The 23,767-nt window shown below is 46.8% G+C and overlaps 1 protein-coding gene across 1 annotated transcript in view; it reads left to right on the plus strand.

Annotated features, from left to right (window-relative positions):
- dgat2 (diacylglycerol O-acyltransferase 2) overlaps positions 1 to 23,767 on the plus strand; it is a 106,926-nt gene that overhangs the window by 18,900 nt on the left and 64,259 nt on the right. Inside the window, exon 2 of the mRNA XM_072477432.1 lies at positions 23,614 to 23,742. Coding sequence (XP_072333533.1) covers positions 23,614 to 23,742 — 129 coding nt within the window. The remainder of the gene's footprint in view (positions 1 to 23,613; positions 23,743 to 23,767) is intronic.

The raw sequence follows: 23,767 nt of genomic DNA on the forward strand, positions 1-23,767 counted from the left end.
AGCAGAGTAGAGTTTTAGATTATTAGCTTTAACTTTGTAAATTACGCCTGGCATATTTCATTCATATAGGGCCTTTCACTATGTCTTGCAATCTTCTAACCAATCACTTATAAGTGTACTTCCTCCATTGCACATGGCAGCCACGTTGCACATAGTAAACACCAGAAACAGCACTGAGCAAATGACCAGATAATCTCTGATGTTGGTTAAGGGATATTGAGCTCGGAGGCCAGGAGAAATTCCCATGCCATTTTTCCACATAGTGCTGGAGGAATCTTTAACATCACCCGAGAGAGCAGGCGGGACCTTGGTTTAATGTTTGGCCAAAAAGACAGTGGGGTGAATTCTCCAGTACCCGAAGCCAGTATCGGCATTCCCGATCGCCGGAGAGTGGTGAGTCGCCCAGAAAACTGGATCGGCACCGGGAACTGGACCGGTTGCAATGCTCCGCTGCCCTCTGCGAACTGCCCACACTGCGCCAGCGGAAATATGTAAATTGAAGTAATGCATGAAATTAATGGGCTTCATGCCCAAGGCTTCACCTCTTCCCCCAGCCCCCCACCTTCCTCTAAAACTCTGATGCATGACCCCCCCTCATTAGGAACACCACCGGGTGGGCTTTGTTTCGAGGTTGGCGCAGTGGAGCCCGGGGATGGGTCAGGGCACTGATGAAATGCCCCTCTTGTCACTGCCAGGCTGCAGAGGGGGGACCCTGGGCTGCACCAGCCCCCAACAGAGACCCACATCAGATTTGGATTTATTGACACGTGTAGTGAAAAGTATTGTTCTGCGTACAGTGCAGACCGATTGTTCCATACATGAAAAACATATGATAAATACACAATGAAAGTACATTGACACAGGCATCGGGTGAAGCATACGGAGTGTGGTGCCTCTCCGTAGAGAAGATGGGTAGAGAAATCAGTTCAGTCCATAAGAGGGCCATTCAGGAGTCTGGTAACAGCGGGGAAGAAGCTGTTTTCGAATCAGTCAGCCCTGCCTGAAAGCTGAAGGTCAGACCAGGCAGTACAGTGAAAGACTGTATTTTCACTTATCCTTCTCTAACATCCTTCTCTAACATCTGCCTCAGACAAAAGTGTTTAAAGCAACAGCTGTTAAAAGTGTCAGAGGCTTCCTCAGAGCCATGTATTATCCAGCGATTGATCATTTTATTGGTCCAGGCACAGGTGTTTGGTATCTTTCCCATCATGCTTGAATGCATCTCCAATTACCCTGCTTTGATGCTAACCACAATGTTTATAAACACTCTTATTATGATTGGAAGCTCCTTGCCACATCAAAAGCAGCTAGGTGCTTTTATTTCCTCTTTTTCACAGCAAAAAAAACACTTGGCTCCTTTTGATTTGGTGAGGAGATGTCAGTCATAGCAAAAGAGTGTTTATAAACACTGTGGTCAGCATCAAAGCAGGGTATTTGATATGCATTCAAGTGTGAAGGGAAAGGTAGATAAACCATCCACTAAACCGCTTTCTCTGAAGTAATAAAACTGTCAATCCATGCTAATACAATGTATTTCCATGTGAAATTGAATGGAAGATTTCCATTTCAAAGGCTGTCATGGGAACTGAAACCCTTTAGTGTGCTTTGCTTTGGAGGAAGCCTCTGACACTTGTAACAGCTGCTGCTTTAAACAGCGGGAAAGAAGAATTCTCTTCACCGAATAGCTACAGCACAGAGAGATTTTTGACCTGCCATGCCAGCTCTCTGAATGATGAATCCACCTAGTGCCCTGCACATTGCCTCAAGTGGGCAGGTTTAGCTCAGTGGGCTAGACAGCTGGTTTGTGCTGCAGAACGAGGCCAGCAGCGCGGGTTCAATTCCCGTACCAGCTGAGAATTCTGAATTCTCCCTCTGTGTACCCGAACAGGCGCCGGAGTGTGGCGACTAGGGGCTTTTCACTGTAACTTCATTGTAGTGTTAATGTAAGCCTACTCGTGACAATAAAGATTATTTATTTATTTTTAAGTGTTCAAAGGTGAGGTGAGATTACGGGGATAGGGCGGGAGGTGGGATTGCGGAGATTGGGGGGGGTGGGGTCTTTCAGAGGGTTGGTGCAGACTCGATGGGCTAAATGGCCGCCTTCTGCACTAGCGATTCTATGATTCTATCCACTCTGTCCAGACCCCTCATGATTTTGAACACCTCTATCAAGTCTCCTTTCTCTTTTCCAAGGAAAACCGTCCCTACTTCATAGAATCCGTGCAGTGCAGAATGAGCCCATTGAGCCTGCACTGGCCACCTGAAAGAGCATTCCACCCAAGCCCACTCCCCTTCTCCCCAATAACCCCTTAACCTAACTTAAACATCTTTTGTGGGACTAAGGGGCAATCTAGCACGGCCAGTCCACCTAACCTGCACACCTTTGGACTGTGGGAGGAAACCGGAGCACCCGGAGGAAACCCATGCAGACACGGGGAGAAAGTGCAGGCTCCACACAGACCGTGACCCAAGGCTGGAATCGAACCCACGTCCCTGGCACTGTGAGGCAGCAGTGCTAACCATTCTCAACCTGCCATATCTCTCCAATCTGATCTCATAACTGAAGCTCTTCATTCTTGGAACCGAATATTTTCTGCATTCCCTCACGGCATTTTATATTGTTATGGGTCAGGGTTTAGAGAACCCCAAAGAATATCATGAAGTTCACCTGACAAAAGATTTCTGCTCAGACAATTAACTTGTTTTTTGGGCGGGGGCACTTGGAGGCTGGTTAACACCTTTTTATAATGAAAGAACTGAACAAGCATCTGTAAATCTCAATCCTGTTGACTTGTTTTATTTTCCACAAAGAATGTAAGAGGAGCATATGAAGTCTTTCAGACTATTACCCAAGGCCCCTGTTGTGACTCTGGGCGTGCCACACACGGAATGCAAGTGACCAGGATTTAATAATGCAGATTGTAACATGAGAGATTTGAGGGTTCTTGCCATAGGCTGAGAAAATGTTTGGAATTGTTGACAGCAGTTTGTGTGATTATTTGGCTGTGAACGATGTTACTAATCGAATAACCATTCCCCCGCACCCCCACTCCAAACCGGGATGACAGAGCGCAAATTGTGACTTAAATGTGGTCTGGATAAAGTAGTCAGGGAGAGACTGTTCCCATTAGTGGAAGGATTTAGAAACGGAGGGCACAGATTGAAGGCAATTGGTGAAAGAAGCAATGGGGACGTGATGAAAAACAGCGAGTGGTTCGGGCCTGGAATGCACTGTCTGAGAGTGTGGCGGAGACTGGTCCATTCGAGGCTTTCAAAAAGGAATTGCGTCATTATCTGAAAAGGAAGAAATGTGCAGGGCTAGGGGGGAGAAGGCGAGGGAATGGGGTTGGGTGCATTCGTCATTTGAAGGGCTAGAGCAGACACGACGGGCTGAATGGCGTCCTTGTGTTCAGTAACCATTCTGTGATTCTGTAAGTGTCTGCCTGGGCCAGTTGGTCGCTCTCTTTCGGGACTCAAAGCAACTTGAGCCCTATTCAATCCAGTCATGAAATTTCAACTTAAAATTGATAGGTCTTTGTTGGGGTAGATACCATTAAGAGATCACTATGGAACCAAGTAACTGGGTAACGATCCGCTGCTATCTTATTTAAAGCGTGGAATAGCTTCATGGGCTGAATGGTCTATGCCAGTTCCTATACCTCGCAAAACATGAGCACCTGATAAAGACATTCCATTTCGGAGATCGGAGAGTTATATTGTCCAAATTGCTGCCTTTCTGGGCAGCTCCCTTCATTCTCCCTTAGTCTGTCTGTGCCTGCCTCTCTTTTTCATTCCCCTACCCCAACACCCTTATTCAAGGAGTAGGCACCTGGAAGAGCAGATTTGGCCTTGTAAAACTGCATCTATGTCAGTAACACACGGAGTGTCAGCTTGGATTTTTGTTGCTTGTGACTCTGGAATTGGGAGCTGGTTCCTCAACCTTCTGACTTAAGCGGCGAGAGTGCGACCCACTGCTATGGCTGACACCATTCTTCACCTGAGGCCTCATCCCAAAGTACAGCAACAACGCTCCGTCAGTCCTGCACTCCTACGTTAACGGTAAGCCTGGGCTTGAGCCGCAAACGTCTGGCCGTATGTGAGGGCTACTGACGACGGAGCAGAATTCCAACTGGAAGAATCAATGCAATGTTTTCCCAGTATGGGTATCCAGCAGTCTTGGTGCTCGCTACCTTCTGGGTGCCAAGAGATGAAGTATCGGGTTTGGTGTAAAAACTGGAAGATGACGTCCATCATTCCAGATTCTGAGTTGAGATTTTAAAAGTTTGCAGAGAATATCGCAGCACAAAAATGGGCCGACTGTGTAGTGATCTTTACATGGGTATGTACAGAAGGGGCTAATGGGACGACCACTAGGGGGCAGCACTGGAGGGTATAAAGGGGGAAGCAAGCAGCCCTCAAGGCTCTTTGGCTGATTAGACTGTGAGGAGAAGAAAGGCAGAGATTTAGCTTAGGGCTTGTGGTGATACACCACTGTACTTCCCTAGCATTGTACATAGTTATATAATAGCTGTGTGTAACGTGGCCCTGTAATCCTGTGTATTGTACCGTGTATTGTACTGTAGCTCTGTAGAGGCCTGGTCACCTGTATGTAACCTGACCTGGCCACGGAGAGCTCCGCCTTGGCCACTCCCCCGGGAATTAGGTATAAGACCCAGCTTCTGAGACCTGACCCATTTTGTCTGGGGTCGTCTGTGTCGGGTAAGCTTCCTATGTAGTGTATTAAAGCCTTGGTTAAAGTCTCACATGTCTTTGTGGTTCTTGACGCTTAGTGCATCAGGGCTGCTAGTGTGGTCAGGCCTAGTTGTAGTGTATAGAAAAGTTGTAACCTTTCTACTAGTACAGTTCTTAAAGTAAGAGCTCACACAAAGTTGTGTTACTCAATAAGCTTTATGTAAAACTTCTGGACGACTTTGAGCCTTCTTCCGAAAGCCTTTGCTGTAACTGAATTGAGTAGCACAGGTAACCTGCCATACAGGTAACAAAACAGACTCGTCCCAACCCCAACAGGGTAACCAACTCCCCCAGGATTGGCCTGGAGTCTCCAGCAATTGAAGATCAATCTCCAGGACATTGCTGCGGACAACTCACGGGAGATTTCAAACAAAATTGGGGGATTTATGGGTCATTGTCTTTGAACATTTCTCTTCGCCGCCATATATGAAAATTGGGTGGGTGGAAGCTATTTGGCCGGCAGGCAAGCATCATCCAGTTGGGTTATTCTTGCTTTTCCATTGGTCTAGGAAGGCAATAGGATGGATGTGTTGGCCAACTATTGGATGGAGCACGGGGCGTGGGGGAGAAAGTCATGTGATGAAACCTCCAGGAACGCATTTAATCACAGTTGGCAACACTAGGTCCCTGCTGGCTCTTTTTGAGTTTCCCGTCATCTTCTCATCAAGTTATCTTTCCACCCCTCCTGTGCATATCTACGGGTTAATTTATTAGGGCAGATTGCATAGATTAAACTTGTAGCTTTCAGAGTAAATCTGTTTGCACATTGCGAAAACCGTTCTTGTGAAATAAATGGTTTTCAATGTGACGCAGGTAATCCCAAGTTTTCATGTATTCCTTTCACTTCCTCCACCCCATTACTGCTGAATGGGCGGGAATCTCCCATTTCCCCCCCCCCCCCCCCCAGCCGGCAGTTTCTCAGCGACGTGCTGTGGGCCGACTGCGGGATTCTCTCTTCCCGTCACTTATCAATGGGATTTCCCATTGAGGCCACCCCGCGCCTCCATGAAACCCGCGGCGGGGACCGAGAATTCGGCAATATTACCTGTCTAAAGGTGATCTAATGGATGGCCAGATATCTCGGAGCATTGGCAGGCTGGAGGAGGTTACCGAGATGAGGGAAGGCAAGGAGGCGATGGAGGCATTTTTAAAAAATAGGGCTGAGAGTTTCAAAAGCTAGGCGTCGCTGGACCAGGCCACCATTTGTTGCCCATCCTTAATTGCCCTTGAACTGAGTGGCTTTCTGGACCATTTCAGAGGGCAGATAAGAGTCAATCACGTTGCTGTGGGTCTGGACCACATGTAGGCCAGACTGGGTAAGAGTGGCAAGCTGGGTTTTATTAACAATCGACGAGAGTTTCATGCTCGCCATCGCTGAGGCGAGCTTTATATTCCAGATTTAGTAATTTAATTTAAATTGCACCAGCTGCCATGGTGGGATTTGAAGTAATCTCCCCAATACATTAGCCTGGACCACTGGGTTACCAGTATAGTGACGTTACTGCCGTGCCACCATCTATCTTCCCATTGCAGCATCTCCTGAGGCCTCAAGCTTAAATCCTTCCATGGTAGATTGTGAAATCGAATTTGCTGGAATTTCCAACAGCCCAAAGGTCTTTGCCAGTGTTAATACTCCAAAGGAATCCCTTTCCATCGTATTTCATCTACTGGTACCTTCATACCATTCTATTCCTTAATTCCTTGTGTGTTTATCTGGCTCCTTCTTCACAGGGATCTGTGTTCTTTCCCTCAACTGCTCCGTGTGGATAAAATTCCACATTGCTAACCACTCTTCTGGCTATTTCGCGTGAATATTTTAATTTGGATTTATTAATGACCTGCTCCGTATTTTGGACCTACCCAAGTAAAAGCATTACTTTCGCTATCCTATGAAACCCCTTCGTAATTTTGAAGATCTCAACCATGTCACCCTCCAGTCATCTTTTAGACGCCCTGACTGTTCAACCTTTTCCGATTAATTCTAACCCCTCAGTTCTGATAGATTTCACCAAACCATTTTTAAAAATTGCACCTTCCCTAGCTTGCCCCGACATCCTTTTTGTAATATGGAAACCAGACTGTGCTCCTTACTTGGTTCGGTGCAATTAAGGGGCAATTTAGCGCGGCCAATCCACCTACCCTGCACATCTTTGGGTTGTGGGGGTGAGTCCCACGCAGACACTGGGAGAATGTGCAACGTCCACACGGACAGTGACCCGGGGCCAGGATTGAACCCGGGTCCACGGTGCCGTGAGGCAGCAGTGCTAACCACTGCGCCACCGTGCCACCCTTTGCAATTTAACTATGCCTTCCCTGCCTTCTAATTTATTTGTTTGGCAATGAACTGCAGTGGTGTTTGTTGGCATTTCCCTATGGCCGTATTAACCAGTTTTGCGTGCTGAAGCCATTTTCTTTTCTAAAGATATGACTCATTGAGTTGAGGCGTGGCTTTTATGTGACACCAATCCCTGACTGCTCTCTGAAATTGTCCAGCTAACTGCTCAGTCAAAATGAAAGACCACTGCCAACACAACTTTGGATTAGGTTAGGCTGGGTAATATATGAGCCTGCTTAGGGCAGCACGGTGACGCAGTGGTTAGCATTGCTGCCTCACGGCACCGAGGTCCCAGGTTCGATCCCGACCCTGGGTCACTGTCCGTGTGGAGTTTGGACATTCTCCCCGTGTCTGCGTGAGTATCGCCCCCACAACCCAAAGATATGCAGGGTAGGTGGATTGGCCATGCTAAATTGCCCCTTAATTGGAACAAAAATGAATTGGGTACTTTAAATTTAAAAAATAAATGTGCCTGGTCAGCAATGTCTGTAAATTTGGAACCATTTTGGATGCCGAAACTGGATTTAACAGGATCCGAGTTTATAAAGGTCGTGAAAATGTTCCAGTCGCGATGATATTGCCTTGGACGAAACCTGTAAGTCCACCCATTGAGTATTTAAATAAACATTTGCAGTAATTTTTTTTGTTGATATCCATGTGCCTAAAAAGAATTCAAAGCTGGAAATCGATAACACGTGTTTACCTATCAAAACTCACCCTGAATCTTGTCAAACATTTGTAGCTGTAAACTTGTCCTCTGCCCTCTGATTCAGTCCTGGTCAGATCTGATTATTCATTGTGCTGTCGTCTCATCATAGGTTTACACACAATTTGCAGGTTGTTCAGCATTCCAGGCTCATGATTGTGTTCATGTTCCACACCAGCCTACTCCGAGAAGGAGATAATGATCAAAAACAATCGTTCTCTCCTTCTAATTGTTCATATTGCGGAAAGGAGACATGTTGTCGAAGCTTTTCATCTTGGACTCATCAGGACTACTAAAACATCAGGATGCCAAATTTCAAATGATTTATACTACAGGAGAAACGGGCGGCGATTGGTTGGCAAGTTGTCTCTGGTTGAGATGTTGCCATGGGGAGTTACAGGCTCCACAAGCTTCTCAAGCAAATTTAGCATTCTTGCATTTGTCCTGATGGGTGCAGGGTGAAAAACATCAACAGCATGCCTCTCTTTTCAACAGTATTCAAGTTGTATCCTACCGAGTGACTTTTCTCCCTCGTGTGTTTATCCAGCTTTCCCTTAAATGCATCTCCACGATTCACCTTAACCACTCGCTTGTGGAGCGAGTTCCACGTCCTCCCCACTCTCTGGGTAAAGAGGTTTCTCCTGTGACTATCTTGCATTTATGACCCTAGTATTGAGCCCTCGAAAGTGGCAACACCTCTGTCTATCGTGTCAAACCCTTTTCTAATTTAAAGACCTCTCTCAGGTCATCCTCCTTGTATAAAGAAAAGAATCCTAGCCAGCTCAGTCTTTCCAGATAGTTATAAACTTTCTGTTCTATTATCATCTTTCTACATTTTTTTCTTTTGCCCTTTCATCAAAGCCTCCATATCATTTTTGCAATATGCACAACACATTCTGTCCCTGTCTGGTGTAAGTATAATAATGCTCATTTGCTGTCTCACATAGACAAGTCCTCTGCAATATTATTCCTACTCCTTTGGAGAGTGGAAGGTAATCTGCTAGTGTAATCGTTAGTCACAGATCAAATATGAGTTAATGTATCAAAAACCATCTTGCGTTTCTGGTCCCAATTTAGAATCATAGAATTTACAGTACAGAAAGAGGCCATTCGGCCCATTGAGTCTGCATCGGCCCCTGGAGAGAGCACCCCACTTAAGCCCCACACCTCCACCCCATTCCCGTATGTCAGTAACCTCACCTAACCTTTTTGGACACGAAGGGCAATTTAGCATGGCGAGGCCAATCCACCTAAACTGCACTGTGGGAGGAAACCGGAGCACCCGGAGGAAACCCACGCAGACACTGGGAGAACGTGCAGACTCTGCACAGACAGTGACCCAAGCCAGGAATCGAACCTGGGACCCTGGAGCTGTGAAGCAACTGTGCTACCGTGCCGCCCAATTTGTTATGGCCAGCATTTTTTGCCCATCCGCCATTGGCTTTTGACTGCCTTGGTAGATCATTTCCGAGGTCAATTAACAGTTAACCACCATTGCTGTGGGTCTGGAGTGACCGGTAGGCCAGACCGGGTAAGGATGACTGATTTCCTTCCCTAAAGGGCATTAGTGAACCAGAAATTAGTTTCACTGTCACCGTTACTGAGAATAGCTTTGTCCTGAATTCTCCAGCGGTTTGCTGGTGGTGGGATTCTCTGGTCCCTGCGGCAGCGCACCCCCGCCTGTGGGTTTCCCGGCGGCGTGGGGTGGCTACAATGGAAAATCCCATTGGCAGCGGCGGGAGCCGGGAAACATGGCGCTGGGGGCCCAAGAAACCCGCCCTTTATATTCCAGACTTATTAATTGAAGTTGAATTCCACCAGTGTTGTGGTAGTATTCGAACTCGCGTCCCCAGGGTATTACCCTTCTCCTCTGGGTTACTCCGGGAGAAGGCAGAACATGAATATGGGATAGAGTCTCTTGTTTCTGGTCTCTTGTCCTATTGTTTCACTGTTAAGGCGTGCCTTCCACTGTCTGCACACAAATTTCCTCCCTAGACCTCTCTGCCCCTCTCTTTTTTTACTTTAAGACACCACCTCCAACGTGCCTCGCTGTTAAGCTTTGTCTGGCTGCTCCAGCGAAGGGTTTGGGGATGCCTTCCTAAAGGCTCTATATAAATGCAAGCTTGCTGTTTTGTGGTTCTGTCTACTATAATAGATTTTGTTTCTAAGTATTTTGTTTGAGTTATCCTGGGCGAGGTCTTCCTGCTGTTCACGCTGAAGGGATCTTGCAGTCCCCCCGACGCTGTACCCCCACCGCGTGGTTTCCTAGTGGTTTGGGGTGGGTTCAATGGAAAATCCCATTGACAGTGGTAGGGCCAGACGTTCCTGCTCCCGGCCTACAGGGGGCGGGCTGCCTCCCCCGCTGTGAAACACCCAACCAGGAGACCAGAGACTCTCACCGACTGTTATTGATTGCGTGCCCTGATTAAAACCAGGAAAAAAACACCTTGTTGCTCAGGTATTTCTGGGGATGTTGCTCTCAAACTGTGATAATGCGTTGCTATCATTCCATGTGACATATGGTGCAATCTCAAATGTTGACATGGCCCTGATTATTTCACTGAGCATGCTCCCTCCGAAGCTAATCAGATTTGTGATTTAAAAAGTTGACTGGACAGAAGCATTTACTGTTGCATCTGAATAGTAGCCAAATAATTAAGGCTTTTAAAGTTAATTTTAAGAAAAATACAGTTCTTAATTCTACATAGACTGATACAGAGGATGTGGTTGAAAGGAGGCTATATGGGCAACCTGAGTTTGTGCGGAAACTACATGCGGCCCATCTGGGTTCTGAGTGTGGCCCATAAGACATTTTGTTGACCAGTGCCCAGGCCCAGGGTTTGCCACATTCCGCTGATCTCTATCCGTGTAGTTTTTTCTTACCGACGCGACTGAAGTGAGGGGCGCGCTGATTGCTCACAACATTGACTGTGAGAGCCGTGCGCTCCCTCTGCGTCCAAATTGTTACAAAATATTTGGCGTGTATTAAATGCATTTAATCTTATTTACAGGGTCACGGTGAGTGAACAAGCCGATTTCAATCTTTTGGCCACTGAGATGAGGTAGGGCCACTCACTAGCCCAGGTTGCCCATCATTGGTCTACTGTGTTAGTGCTGGCTGTTGGTCGGGTTCTCCAATTAATCTTACTCTCACTACTCCTTTTCATAGTCCTTTAAATACCCAGTTCACTCTTGCTTGTGGGTGTCACTGGCAAACTTGTTGCTCATCCTAAATTGCCCCTGAACTGAGCGTCTCAGTTCGAATCGGACTAGAGGAGGGAGATAAATCACTTGGTTGCATGGTGTGCCGAAAACAACCTCTCTCTAAATGTCGGAATGACCAAGGAACTGATCATCGACTTCAGGAAGCGTAGCGCGACACACACTCCCGTCTGCATCGATGGCACCGAAGTGGAGATGGTCGCTAGCTTTAAGTTCCTGGGGGTCACCATCACCAACAGACAGTCTTGGTCCACTCACGTTGATGCAACAGTCAAGAAAGCCCAACAATGTCTCTACTTCCTACGGAAGCTAAAGAAATTTAGCCTGTCTGCACCGACTCTCACAAACTTCTACAGATGTGCGATACAGAGCATCCTATCCGGCTGCATCACAGCCTGGTATGGTAACTGCTCGGTCCAAGGTCGCAAGAAACTGCAGAGTGTGGTGAACTCAGCCCAACGCATCACACAAGCTTGCCACCCCCACAATAATTCTGTCTACACCTCCCGCTGCCTCAGGAAGGCAGACAGCATTATCAGAGACCCCTCCCACCCAGGCATTGCCTTCTTCCAGACCCTTCCATCAGGCAGAAGGTACAGAAGTCTGAAGACCCGCACATCCAGACATAGGAACAGCTTCTTTCCCACAGCTACAAGACTCCTCAACGACTCCCCCCCGGACTGATCTGTTCCCTGTAAGAACACTATTCACGGCGCCCTGTGCTGCTCTTGCTCATGTATTTGCTTTGTTTGGCCTCTTGTTCCGCACTGTAAGCAATCACTGTTTGTCTATGTACCATTTGTCAATGTCCTCTGTCGATTATTCTTTTAGTCTACTATGTACGTACTGTGTATGTTCCCTCAGCCGCAGAAAAATACTTTTCGCTGTACTTCGGTACATGTGACAATAAATCAAATCAAATCGCTCGGCCAGGTCAGAGTCAACCACATTGCTGTGAGTCTGGAGTCACATGTAGGCTAGACCATAAGGGCAGCAGATGTCATTCCCTAAAGGACATTAGTGAACCAGATGTTTTTTTTAACCACAATTGGCAGTGGTATAGTGACTGGACTAGTGAGCTAGAGCCCCAGGGTTAAGCTCTGGAGACCTGGGTTTGAATCCCAACCAGGCAGGCGGTGAAATTTGAACTTAATTTTGGAAAATCTGGAATAAAAAGTCCAACAATGACCATGAAACCATTGTCAATTGTCCAAAAAACCCACCTGGGTTACTCATGTCCTTTTAGGGAAGGAAATCTGCCGTGTTTACCCGGTCTGGCCTACATGTGACTCCAGACCCAGAGCAATGTGGTTGACTCTCACCTGCCCTCTGAAGTGACTTAACAAGCCATTCCGTACAAGGGCAGCCAGGGATGGGCAACACGTACCGGTCCCGCTACTGACTCCCACGTCCTATGGAAAAAGAAAAGGGACATTCAATCGTGGCGTCGGATATTTCTCTCTTCTGGCATAAACCTTGCTGGGGTTGTCTTGGCAGCCGCACGGCCTGGACGTTGGGCAGGACCCCACCCTGGGCGACGCTGGCCCCGGCCTGCAGCTCGTTGAGCTCTCCGCCATTGTGGGTGGCGAGCTGCCAGAGGCAGGGGATGATCGAGTCGCCTTGTTGCTGGCCGGCCCGAGGATCCCGGTGGTCAGGAACTCCAGCACGGCGGCCAGGTAGACGGGGACTCGGGCACCCACCTGCTCGGCGTAGTGGCTCTTGCACAGTAGCCGCCGGATGCGGCTGATGGGGGAACTGCAGACCGGTCTAGGAGGAATAGGTGTTGGCCTTGGCATGCCCTTTTGCCTCTGGATTTTCCGCGACCTGACATCATTCAGGGTTCAACTCTCGTGGGAAAGGGAAGTGGTTAAATATCTGAAGAGAGAAGATGATTTTAGTGAAAGTGTGGGGGAAGTTGGACTAGCTAAATGGCTTTTGCAAGGAGTCAGCGTAGACCCAACAAACTCTTTTTGTTTTGTGACTCTACAAATCCTGACCCACCACAAAAATTCAATTGAGAATTGTTTTCTCCAAACCCTTTGATTCACTTACTTCCAGTCATCCAGCTCCTTATAATAACACTCGATTTGACTTGGCAACATCAATATTTGCCCAATGAATAGATGTCAAAAAGTCATAGCCCTTGGTGTGAAATTTTAAACCAGGTTAACTTTTTAAGTAGTTTAACTCTAGTTCGAAGGTTGCAACATAAAATTGGAGGTCCATTGTCATTATACATCGTGCCAGCATCCATCAAGCTCCTTAAAATGTAATGCGACCCTTTAAAGAAAAATAAATGAAGGCTTGCATTAATATTGTGCTTTTCACAACCAGTCTAAAAGCTCCTTGTAGACAATGAAGGACTTTCAAAATTTAGTCACTGTCGTAATGGAGAAAACACGGCAGTCTATTTGCACGCAGCAAGCTCCCACAAGCGGTAAAAGTAAGTAAAGTTGCCATAGTCCCAGGTGACCATCAGCATTTGACAGGGAGAGTTGGCTGGGGGGGGGATTTAACCTGAGGGTCACTACACTTCCGGCGTGGGCCTAGTTTGAGAGGGCAGGGCCTTCATGAATAACCTCCGCCGGTGCGGGAATTGAACCCACACTGCTGGCCTCGCTCTGCATCACGAACCGGCTGTCCAGCTTTAAGACATAGGAGCAGAATTAGGCCACTCAGCCCATCGAGTCTGCTCCGCCATTCAATCATGGCTGATATTTTTCTCATCCCCATTCTCCTGCCTTCAGCCCATAAGCCCTGATCCCCTTATTAATCAAGAACCTATCTATCTCTGTCTTAAAGACACTCACTGATTTGGCCTCTGCAGCCTTCTGCGGCAAAGCGTTCCACAGATTCACCACCCTCTGGCAGAAGAAATTTCTCCTCATCTCTGTTTTAAACAATCGTCCCTTCCGTCTGAGATTGTGTCCTCCCTCATCCCCCCCCTCATCCTTCTAAACTCCAATGAGTACAGACCCAGCGTCCTCAACCATTCCTCATACGACAAGCTCTTCATTCCAGGGACCATTCTTTTGAACCTCTTGACTCTTTCCAAGGTCACCACATGTTTCCTTAGATACGGGGGCCAAAATTGCTCACAATACTCCAAATGGTGTCTGACCAGAGCCTTATACAGCCTCAGGAGTACATCCCTGGTCTTGTATTCTAGCCCTCTCGACATGAATGTTAACATTGCATTTGACTTCCAAACTGCCGACTGAACCTGCACGTTAACCTTAAGAGAATCGTGAACAAAGACTCCCAAGTCCCATTGTGCTTCGGAATGTGGCGACTAGGGGCTTTTCACAGTAACTTCATTTGAAGCCTACTTGTGACAATAAGCGATTTTCATTTCATTCTAATTTCCTAAGCATTTCCCCATTTAGAAAATAGTCTATGCCTCCATTTCTCCTTCCAAAGTGCATAACCTCACACTTTTCCACATTGTATTCCATCTTCCACTTCTCTCTCCTAGCCTGTCCAAGTCCTTCTGCAGCCCGCCTGCTTCCTCAATGCTACCTGTCCCTCTACAGATCTTTGTATCATCTGAAATCTTAGCAACAGTGCCTTCAGTTCCTTCTTCCAGATCATTAATGTGTATTGTGAAAAGTTGTGGTCCCAGCACAGACCCCTGAGGCACACCACTAGTCACCGACTGCCATCCTGAAACAGGCACCTTTATCCCCACTCTCTGCCTTCTGCCAGTCAGCCAATCCTCTATCCATGCCAGGATCTTACCCTTAACACCATGGGCTCTTAACTTATTTAACAGTGTACTCTGTGGCACCTTGTCAAAGGCCTTTTGGAAATCTAAATAAATCACATCCACTGGTTCTCCTTTGTCTAACTTCCTTGTTACTTCCTCAAAGAACTCTAACAGATTTGGCAGACATGACCTCCCCCTTGACGAAGCCGTGCTGACTCAGCCCTATTTTACCATGCACTTCCAAGTACTCCGCGATCTCTTCTTTAATAACGGACTCTAAAATCTTACTAACCGACTGAGCTAAGCCAGCCACCCCCACGAGCAGTAATGACGGAATGATCTATTTTTGTGCATGTTGATTGATGGGCAAAATATTGACCAGAACATCAGGACATTCTCCCCCACCCCACTTTTCTTCAAATTCAATCTTTTACAGTCACCCGAGCACGTCTCAGTCGAAAGATGGCATTTCCATTAGCGCAACGCTCCCTCAGTACTGCATTGGTGTGCTCAAACGCTGGAGTGGGACTTGAACCCTGCGCCTTGTGAGTCAGAGGTGAAAGTGCTACCAACTGAGACGCAGCTTAGCGAAACAAAACTTTTGGAACAAAAACAGGCTCTGCTCGAAAAACCCATTGGTCTGGCAGTGTCTTGTACGTTCCCTCTCCCCACCAATGCTGCCAGACCTCCTGAGCTTTTCCGGCATTCTCTGTTTTTGTTTCAGATTCCAGCATCCGCAGATTTCCAAAAAATTGCTAAAGAGAGAGACTTGTTGTTGAAGCTTTCCGTCTTTCACTCATCAGGACAAACACAAGAATGCCAAATTTCAGATGACCACAGCAATTTTATACCAGAGGAGAAAAGGGTGGGGATCGGTTGGCTAGTTGACTGTTGGTCAAGGTGCTGCCTTGGAGAAAGCAATGGGGAGGTTTAGCCTCACCAAGTTCCTGGGTAATGTTATGGGCCAGGGTTTAGAGAACCCCAAAGTATATCATGGAGTTTACCTGACCCACAACTTTCAATAGATTGTGGTATGGGGAGCAGACGGCCCACTCTCGGGTGTGGTACAGAAGAAATATTTTTTAAAGCAAAACAATGTTTATTCTATGAACTCAAGTCAACCTTTTTAAAACATACAGTGAACATCTTGGCAACCATCAATTCAACTACAACCCCCAAAGAATACAACACTAAGTAATCCTTAATAACTTCCCAAACAACATCCAGAAGACAAAAGAAACACCTTTTAACAGAAGCACATCAGGTTTACATTCACTACTGAGAACATTTATAATTCTGAATTCACCAAATGATCAAGAGATAGTCTTTTCATGGCAGAGAGATCAACAGTACCCCGTGCTTTGTCTGGCTTCAGCTCCAACACTGAAAACTAAACCAAAAAGACACCGATGCACCCAAGCTTTTCTCAAAGTGAAACTAAAAAACAGAGGCAGAGCTCAGCTCCACCCACACTCTGACATCACTGCAGTAACATGAGCAGCCAAACATTTCTTAAAAGTGACATTCTCATGACAGTAATTTAAAAATATCACAAGGCTTTAACACATTCCTTTCGTTTACTGTTCCTGCGTATGAATGTTTTTGTTTATATTCCTGCTGTATGAATGTATGTCGCTTCCAGAAAGTGTAAACGAGCCACGTTGCAACTCGACTGATCGTCTCAAATTGGTTGTTAGTGTAGCTATTGGCACACTCAGGACTGTTCAGCAAGTGCTGCCCAATTGCGGGAATCACATCTAACAGCAGACGTTTTGATTTGAGTCCTACACAGTGTGGGCTGGTTGAGTGCAGCCTGTACTCAATCGAAAGAGCATGCTGTTTGATTCGATCAGCCAATCACTGGGACAGGTGGCCTATGTACCTAGCCCCGTCCCAGCACCGAAAATCATACAGGATGTTGTGCAGTTGCGTGGTAGGCGGAATGTCTTTTTGGACCGATGGCTGCATCCTGATGGCGAGAAATAGCACTCGCTTAGCCGCTGTATAGTAGTTTTCTTAACCTGTTACTCCGATTTGGGAGATCGTTTGCCTTTCATGGATAACTTGAGACAGTTCAGGCACTGTTCAGGCCCACATTTCATATGAACATAGAACATCAGTGCAGAAGGAGACCATTCGGCCCATCGAGTCTGCACCGACCCATTTAAGCCCTCACTTCCACCCTATCCCCGTAACCCAGTAACTCCTCCTAACCTTTTTGGTCACTAAGGGCAATTTATCATGGCCAATCCACCTAACAAGCACGTCTTTCGGGACTTGTGGGAGGAAACCGGAGCACCCGGAGGAAACCCACGCAGACACAGTGAGAACGTGCAGACTCCGCACAGACAGTGACCCAGCGGGGAATCGAACCTGGGACCCTGGCGTTGTGAAGCCACAGTGTTAACCACTTGTGCTACCCCGACAGTGTCGGTCTTTGGCCCATTTGTCTCTCGACAGAAAGGCTAACTATTTAATGAGGGTGAATAGTGATCCAGGGTCCAGGGAGAAGGACAAGTATCTATTTGTTTATTTGGAATGGATTAACCTGAAGTGGGGTGGAGGGGGGTGGGGGGGGGGGGGGGGGTAGCAAGAGGGAGGCAAAACCTTTTGTTAAAATAAACTAAGAATGTAATGTGGGATACAGGAGGAATCTCAGTCAATTGAAATCAGTCGTAACTTTTTTTTTGTAATGACACTTTTGATGCTGCGAAGAAACCATTTCAGGCAAGGTTTTCGATTTCACGTTTACACTGCGAGTCTCGTGATCGTTGGATCTACTTGTGCAGGACTGAGAGGAGTGACGCAATTGAGTGAGCAGTTTGGTTTAAGAGGTCAGACTCTGAACAGAAAACACACCTTTCAAACTCTGCACACACTATCTTACCTGTTGATTGTTCCCACCACCCTGCTTGATTTAATTGCTCGCCCCCCAAGTCAAGAATGAAAAAGGGCTTGATGTTTCTTGCCTAAAATATTAAGACCATAAGACATAGGAGCAGAAGTAAGGCCATTCGGCCCATCGAGTCCACTCCACCATTCAATCATGGCTGATTTCAACTCCATTTACCCGCTCTCTCTCTATAGCCCTTAATTCCTCGAGAAATCAAGAATTTATCAACTTCTGTCTTAAAGACACTCAACGTCCCGGCCTCCACCGCCCTCTGTGGCAATGAATTCCACAGACCCACCACTCTCTGGCTGAAGAAATTTCTCCTCCTCTCTGTTCTAAAGTGACTCCCTTTTATTCTAAGGCTGTGCCCCCGGGTCCTAGTCTCCCCTGCTAATGGAAACAACTTCCCTACGTCCACCCTATCTAAGCCATTCATTATCTTGTAAGTTTCTATTAGATCTCCCCTCAACCTCCTAAACTCCAATGAATATAATCCCAGGATCCTCAGACGTTCATCGTATGTTAGGCGTACCATTCCTGGGATCATCCGTGTGAATCTCCGCTGCACCCGCTCCAATGCCAGTATGTCCTTCCTGAGGTGTGGGGCCCAAAATTGCTCACAGTATTCTAAATGGGGCCTAACTAATGCTTTACAAAGTATCAGAAGTACATCCTGCTTTTATATTCCAAGCCTCTTGAGATAAATTACAACATTGCATTTGCTTTCTTAATTACGGACTCAACCTGCAAGTTTCCCTTTAGAGAATCCTGGACTAGGACTCCCAAGTCCCTTTGCACTTCAGCATTATGAATTTTGTCACCGTTTAGAAAATAGTCCATGCCTCTATTCTTTTTTCCAAAATGCAAGACCTCGCACTTGCCCATGTCGAATTTCATCAGCCATTTCTTGGACCACTCTCCTAAACTGTCTAAATCTTTCTGCAGCGTCCCCACCTCCTCCATACTACCTGCCCCTCCACCTATCCTTGTATCATCGGCAAACTTAGCCAGAATGCCCCCAGTCCTGTCATCTCGATCGTTAATATGTAAAGAGAACAGCTGTGGCCCCAACACTGAACCCTGCGGGACACCACTCGTCACTGGTTGCCATTCCGAAAAAGAACCTTTTATCCCAACTCGCTGCCTTCTGCCTGACAGCCAATCGTCAATCCATGTTAGTACCTTGCCTCGAATACCATGGGCCCTTATTTTACTCAGCAGTCTCCCGTGAGGCACCTTATCAAAGGCCTTTTGGAAGTCAAGATAGATAACATCCATTGGCTCTCCTTGGTCTAACCTATTTGTTATCTCTTCAAATAACTCTAACAGGTTTGTCACGCACGACCTCCCCTTACTACATCCATGCTGACTTGTCCTAATCCGATCCTGCACTTCCAAGAATTTTGAAATCTCATCCTTAACAATGGATTCTAGAATCTTGGCAACAACCGAGGTTAGGCTAATTGGCCTATAATTTTCCATCTTTTTCCTTGTTCCCTTCTTGAACAGAGGGGTTACAACAGCGATTTTCCAATCCTCTGGGACTTTCCCTGATTCCAGTGACTTTTGAAAGATCATAACTAACGCGTCCACTATTTCTTCAGCTATCTCCTTTAGAACTCTAGGATGTAGCCCACCTGGGCCCGGAGATTTATCAATTTTTAGACCTCTTAGTTTCTCTAGCACTTTCTCCTTTGTGATGGCTACCATATTCAACTCTGCCCCCTGACTCTCCTGAATTGTTGGGATATTACTCATGTCTTCTACTGTGAAGACTGACGCAAAGTACTTACTTAGTTCCTCAGCTATTTCCTTGTCTCCCATCACTAGATTACCAGCGTCATTTTGGAGCGGCCCAATGTCTACTTTTGCCTCCCGTTTGTTTTTAATGTATTTAAAGAAACTTTTATCTATATATTTAAAGAATCATTCCTAATGTTACTGGCTAGCCTACCTTCATAATTGATCCTCTCTTTCCTTATTTCTCTCTTTGTTATCCTCTGTTTGTTTTTGTAGCCTTCCCAATCTTCTGACTTCCCACTACTCTTTGCCACATTATAGGCTTTCTCTTTTGCTTTGATGCATTCCCTAACTTCCTTTGTCAGCCATGCTGCCTAATCCCCCCTCTGATAACCTTTCTTTTCTTTGGGATGAACCTCTGTACTGTGTCCTCAATTACTCCCAGAAACTCCTGCGATTGCTGTTCTACTGTCTTTCCCACTAGGCTCTGCTCCCAGTTGATTTCCGTCAGTTCCTCCTTTATGCCCCTGTAGTTACCTTTATTTAACTGTAACACCTTTACATCTGATTCTACCTTCTTTCTTTCAAATTGGAGATTGAATTCTACCATATTATGATCACTGCCTCCTAAGTGTTCCCTTACTTTAAGATCTTTAATCAAGTCTGGCTCATTACATAACACTAAGCCCAGAATGGCCTGTTCTCTCGTGGGCTCCATCACAAGCTGTTCCAAAAAGCCCTCCTGTAAACATTCAAAGAATTCCCTTTCCTTGGGTCCACTGGCAGCATTATTTACCCAGTCGACCTGCATATTGAAGTCCCCCATGATCACTGTGACCTTGCCTTTCTGACATGCACTTTCTATTTCGTGGTGCATTTTGTGCCCCTGGTCCTGACCACTGTTAGGAGCCCTGTACATAACTCCCATTATGGTTTTTTGCCTTTGTGGTTTCTCAACTCTACCCACACAGACTCCACATCATCTGACCCTATGTCGTTTAGTGCTATTGATTTAATTTCATTCCTAATTAACAAGGCAACCCCGCCCCCTCTGCCCACATCTCTGGCTTTTCGATAGGTTGTGAATCCCTGGATGTTTAAATGCCAGTCCTGAACCCCCTGCAACCACATCTCTGTGATGCCTACCACATCATACCTGCCAGTCACAATCTGGGCCACAAGCTCATCTACCTTGTTCCGTACACTGCGCGCATTTAAATATAGCACCTTTAATTCTCTATTGACCGTCCCTTTTTGTTTTCTTAGTGTGGTGGACCTTGGTTTACTGGGCCTTTCCATACACTGTGTCATATTTTGTGGGATGGGGACTATCGTAACCTCTCCTGAGTTCTGTCTTTTCGTGCTTTTTTGTAATCCTATTAACCTGCCTCAGTCCAACTGCTGCTCACCTGTGTCTTTGTTAACCTCTAAACTCCACTATTCCAATGTTCTCTTGTCTGCCATACACCTGGACTTGTCCAAGTCTCTGCCCATATCCTAACTTGCACCAAGTCCCACCTACCAACTGCTCTCGTACACGTTGATCTTCATTGGCTCTCGGTGTTGATATTTAAAATCCCAAACCTTGTTTTCAAATCTTCCCCACTCCCCTATGACATTGCTAGATCCCATACCTCCAACCCTCAACATGTCCGCTCCACTCCTGAACCTCGACTCTTGGCACTTCTCACCTTGCTAAGCTGTATGGCTCTGATGTAGAACTCCCCTCCTAAACCTCTTCGTTCTGCGGCTTCTCTCTCTCCACCTTCAAAGAGAAGCGAAAGAACTTACAATTATTGCTGAAAAGAGAACTTGCTGCGAAAGACTTTTTGACTTCCAGTCACGAAGGACAGATTCAAAAATGCCAGATTTCAAACAACCACAAAAATTCTGCGATTGGGCAGCATTTGCTGAACAATCCTAAGTGTGCTAAATGCTACACTAATGAGAAATTTAAGATAATCAAGTTCACAACTTGGCTGATTTACACTTGCTAGAAGCTACATACGTTCATGTGCATGGACCTGTTCTCAGCAGATGAAAGGAATAACATTTGAACCTTGAATTACCCGGGAGCTTGTTGAACCCCTCAATCCCTGTTGGCCGAGGCCTTGCCATGCAAAAAGCAATCAGAGTTGACTTGCCAACACCAGTCAGCACCCTTTCTAATGTAGTATAATGTTTTTGTGATCGCATGAAATTTGATATTCTTGCGTTTGACCTGATGAGTGCAAGATGAAAAACTTTGGCAACATGTCTCTCTTTTCAGCAAGGTTCAAGTTCTGTAATACCAAGTGACAACTTGCATTTATTTGACATGGTGCCATTTGCTTGGGAAATATTCCTGTCACTGTTAATGTGAGTAGGTATGTTAGTAAGCCTTCAAAGAACAAAGAAATGTACAGCACAGGAACAGGCCCTTCGGCCCTCCAAGCCCGTGCCGACCATACTGCCCGACTAAACTACAATCTTCTACACTTCCTGGGTCCGTATCCTTCTATTCCCATCCTATTCATATATTTGTCAAGATGCCCCTTAAATGTCCCTATCGTCCCTGCTTCCACTACCTCCTCCGGTAGTGAGTTCCAGGCCCCACTACCCTCTGCGTAAAAAACAACAGAGATGAATGACTAGTTTAACTTGTGTTAATGATGGTGTTTGAGGACGGAATGTTGGTAAAGAAACTGAAGAACCTCCTCACTCTTCTGGTTCATTCTATAAGGCCATTAGCCTGGGCCTCAGTTAACATCTTCTTTCAGAGGTCAGCACCTCTGACGTTACAGCACTCGTGCAGTGGGCAGCCGAGGGTGTGCTCAGTCTGAAGCTTGGACATACATCTATCCATGCAGATCATTACCCATGGCTCAGTAGGTAGCCCTCTCGCCTCTAGAGTCAGCAGGTAGTGGGTTCAAACCCCACTGCAGACACTTGAGCATGTGGCTCGGGCTGTTCGACACATGCGGCGCTGCTGCACAGTCCATCGTTCAGATGAGGTATTAAATCGAGGCCCCAGCTGTTCTCCAAGGTGGGTGGGAAAGATCCTCTGACACTATTTTGTCGAAGAATAATGGCCGGGGTTCTCCGAGCACCTGCGCCACAATCGTGCTCTGCGCGGAGATGGGTCCGACGCCGGTCCCGCGGTTCTCTGGGGACCGGAGAATTCCGCCAATCGCGCGCGCGTGGTCGACGCAACGCAGTCGGGGGCCATTGAAAGAAGCCCCCGCGGCGATTCTCCGCCAGAAGCTGGCCACGTTCCCACTGGCGTGGTTCACTCGTAGTTCCACCCAGCGGGGGCAGGGGGATCCGTCACCGAGGGAGCCTCCAGGATGGCCAGGCTCGCGATCGGGGGCCACCGATCGGCGGGGGGGGGGGGGGCCTATATTCTCAGGGCCGGTTCGCGGTGTGGGGCCCCGTATCGGCAGCCAGAGCTGCGTGGACTACTCTGGGGCCCTGCAAGCCACTTGCAAAACGGGGAATCACTCTGGACTTTCTCCAGGTAAGTCCAGAGTGATTTGTGCTTGTTTTCGCGTGGGCGTGGGGACATAGCCCCATTAACAGAGAATTTCCCCAATGAGTTCTTGAGTGTCCTGGGCCAATCCCTCAACCAGCTTCATAAAAATGCACTACCTGGTCATTATCACATCCTTGTTTGGGGGAGCTATTTTAATTTTATTCATTCATTGGTTGTGAGCATGTCTGGCAAGACCAGATTTGTTGCCCTTTAGAAGGTGGTGGTGAGCCGTCTTGAACCGCTGCAGTCCACGTGCTGTAGGTACACCCACAGTGCTGTTAGGGATGGAGCTCAAAGGATTTTGACCCAACACAGCAATATGGTTCGAAGTCAGGATGGTGTGTGACTTGGGAAGAGAGTTTGAATGTGGTAGGTTTCCCACGTGTCTGATGCTCTTGCCCTTCATGGGCGTGGGCTCGGAAGGTGCTACCGACAATGTCTTGATGAGTTGCTGCAGTGTGGTGTGTAGATGTCGCACTCTGCTGCCACTGTGCATAGGTGGTGGAGTTGCACAAATTGGCTGCTGCGTTGCCTTCATCTCAACAGTGACCACACTGCGAACTGTGGGACACCCTGTGGTTATGAGAAGTCTTTTGAAACGAAAGCCTGTCGGTCTTTCACTGGGCCAGTGCCAATTGGACCATTTACCAAAATGCCGGCTGCAGTTTCAAAGTGAGACTATACCTGTATAAAAAAAAAATGTTAAAAAAATTATGAACTTACCTTCTTTTGTTTCAACCTTTTCTAGGAACTGGTGCAAGCATTCTGTCTGCCTTGGGTAACCTACCATCCCTTCCTTGGTTCGCAAGATCCAAGATAGAACGCCACTTGCAAATGATCTCAGTCTATCAGTGGGTTATAAGTTTTCTAATTATGGGTAAGCTCATTATTTCCCACAATTG

This window comes from Scyliorhinus torazame, chromosome 15 (genome assembly GCF_047496885.1).
Source record: "Scyliorhinus torazame isolate Kashiwa2021f chromosome 15, sScyTor2.1, whole genome shotgun sequence".
NCBI lineage: Eukaryota > Metazoa > Chordata > Chondrichthyes > Carcharhiniformes > Scyliorhinidae > Scyliorhinus > Scyliorhinus torazame.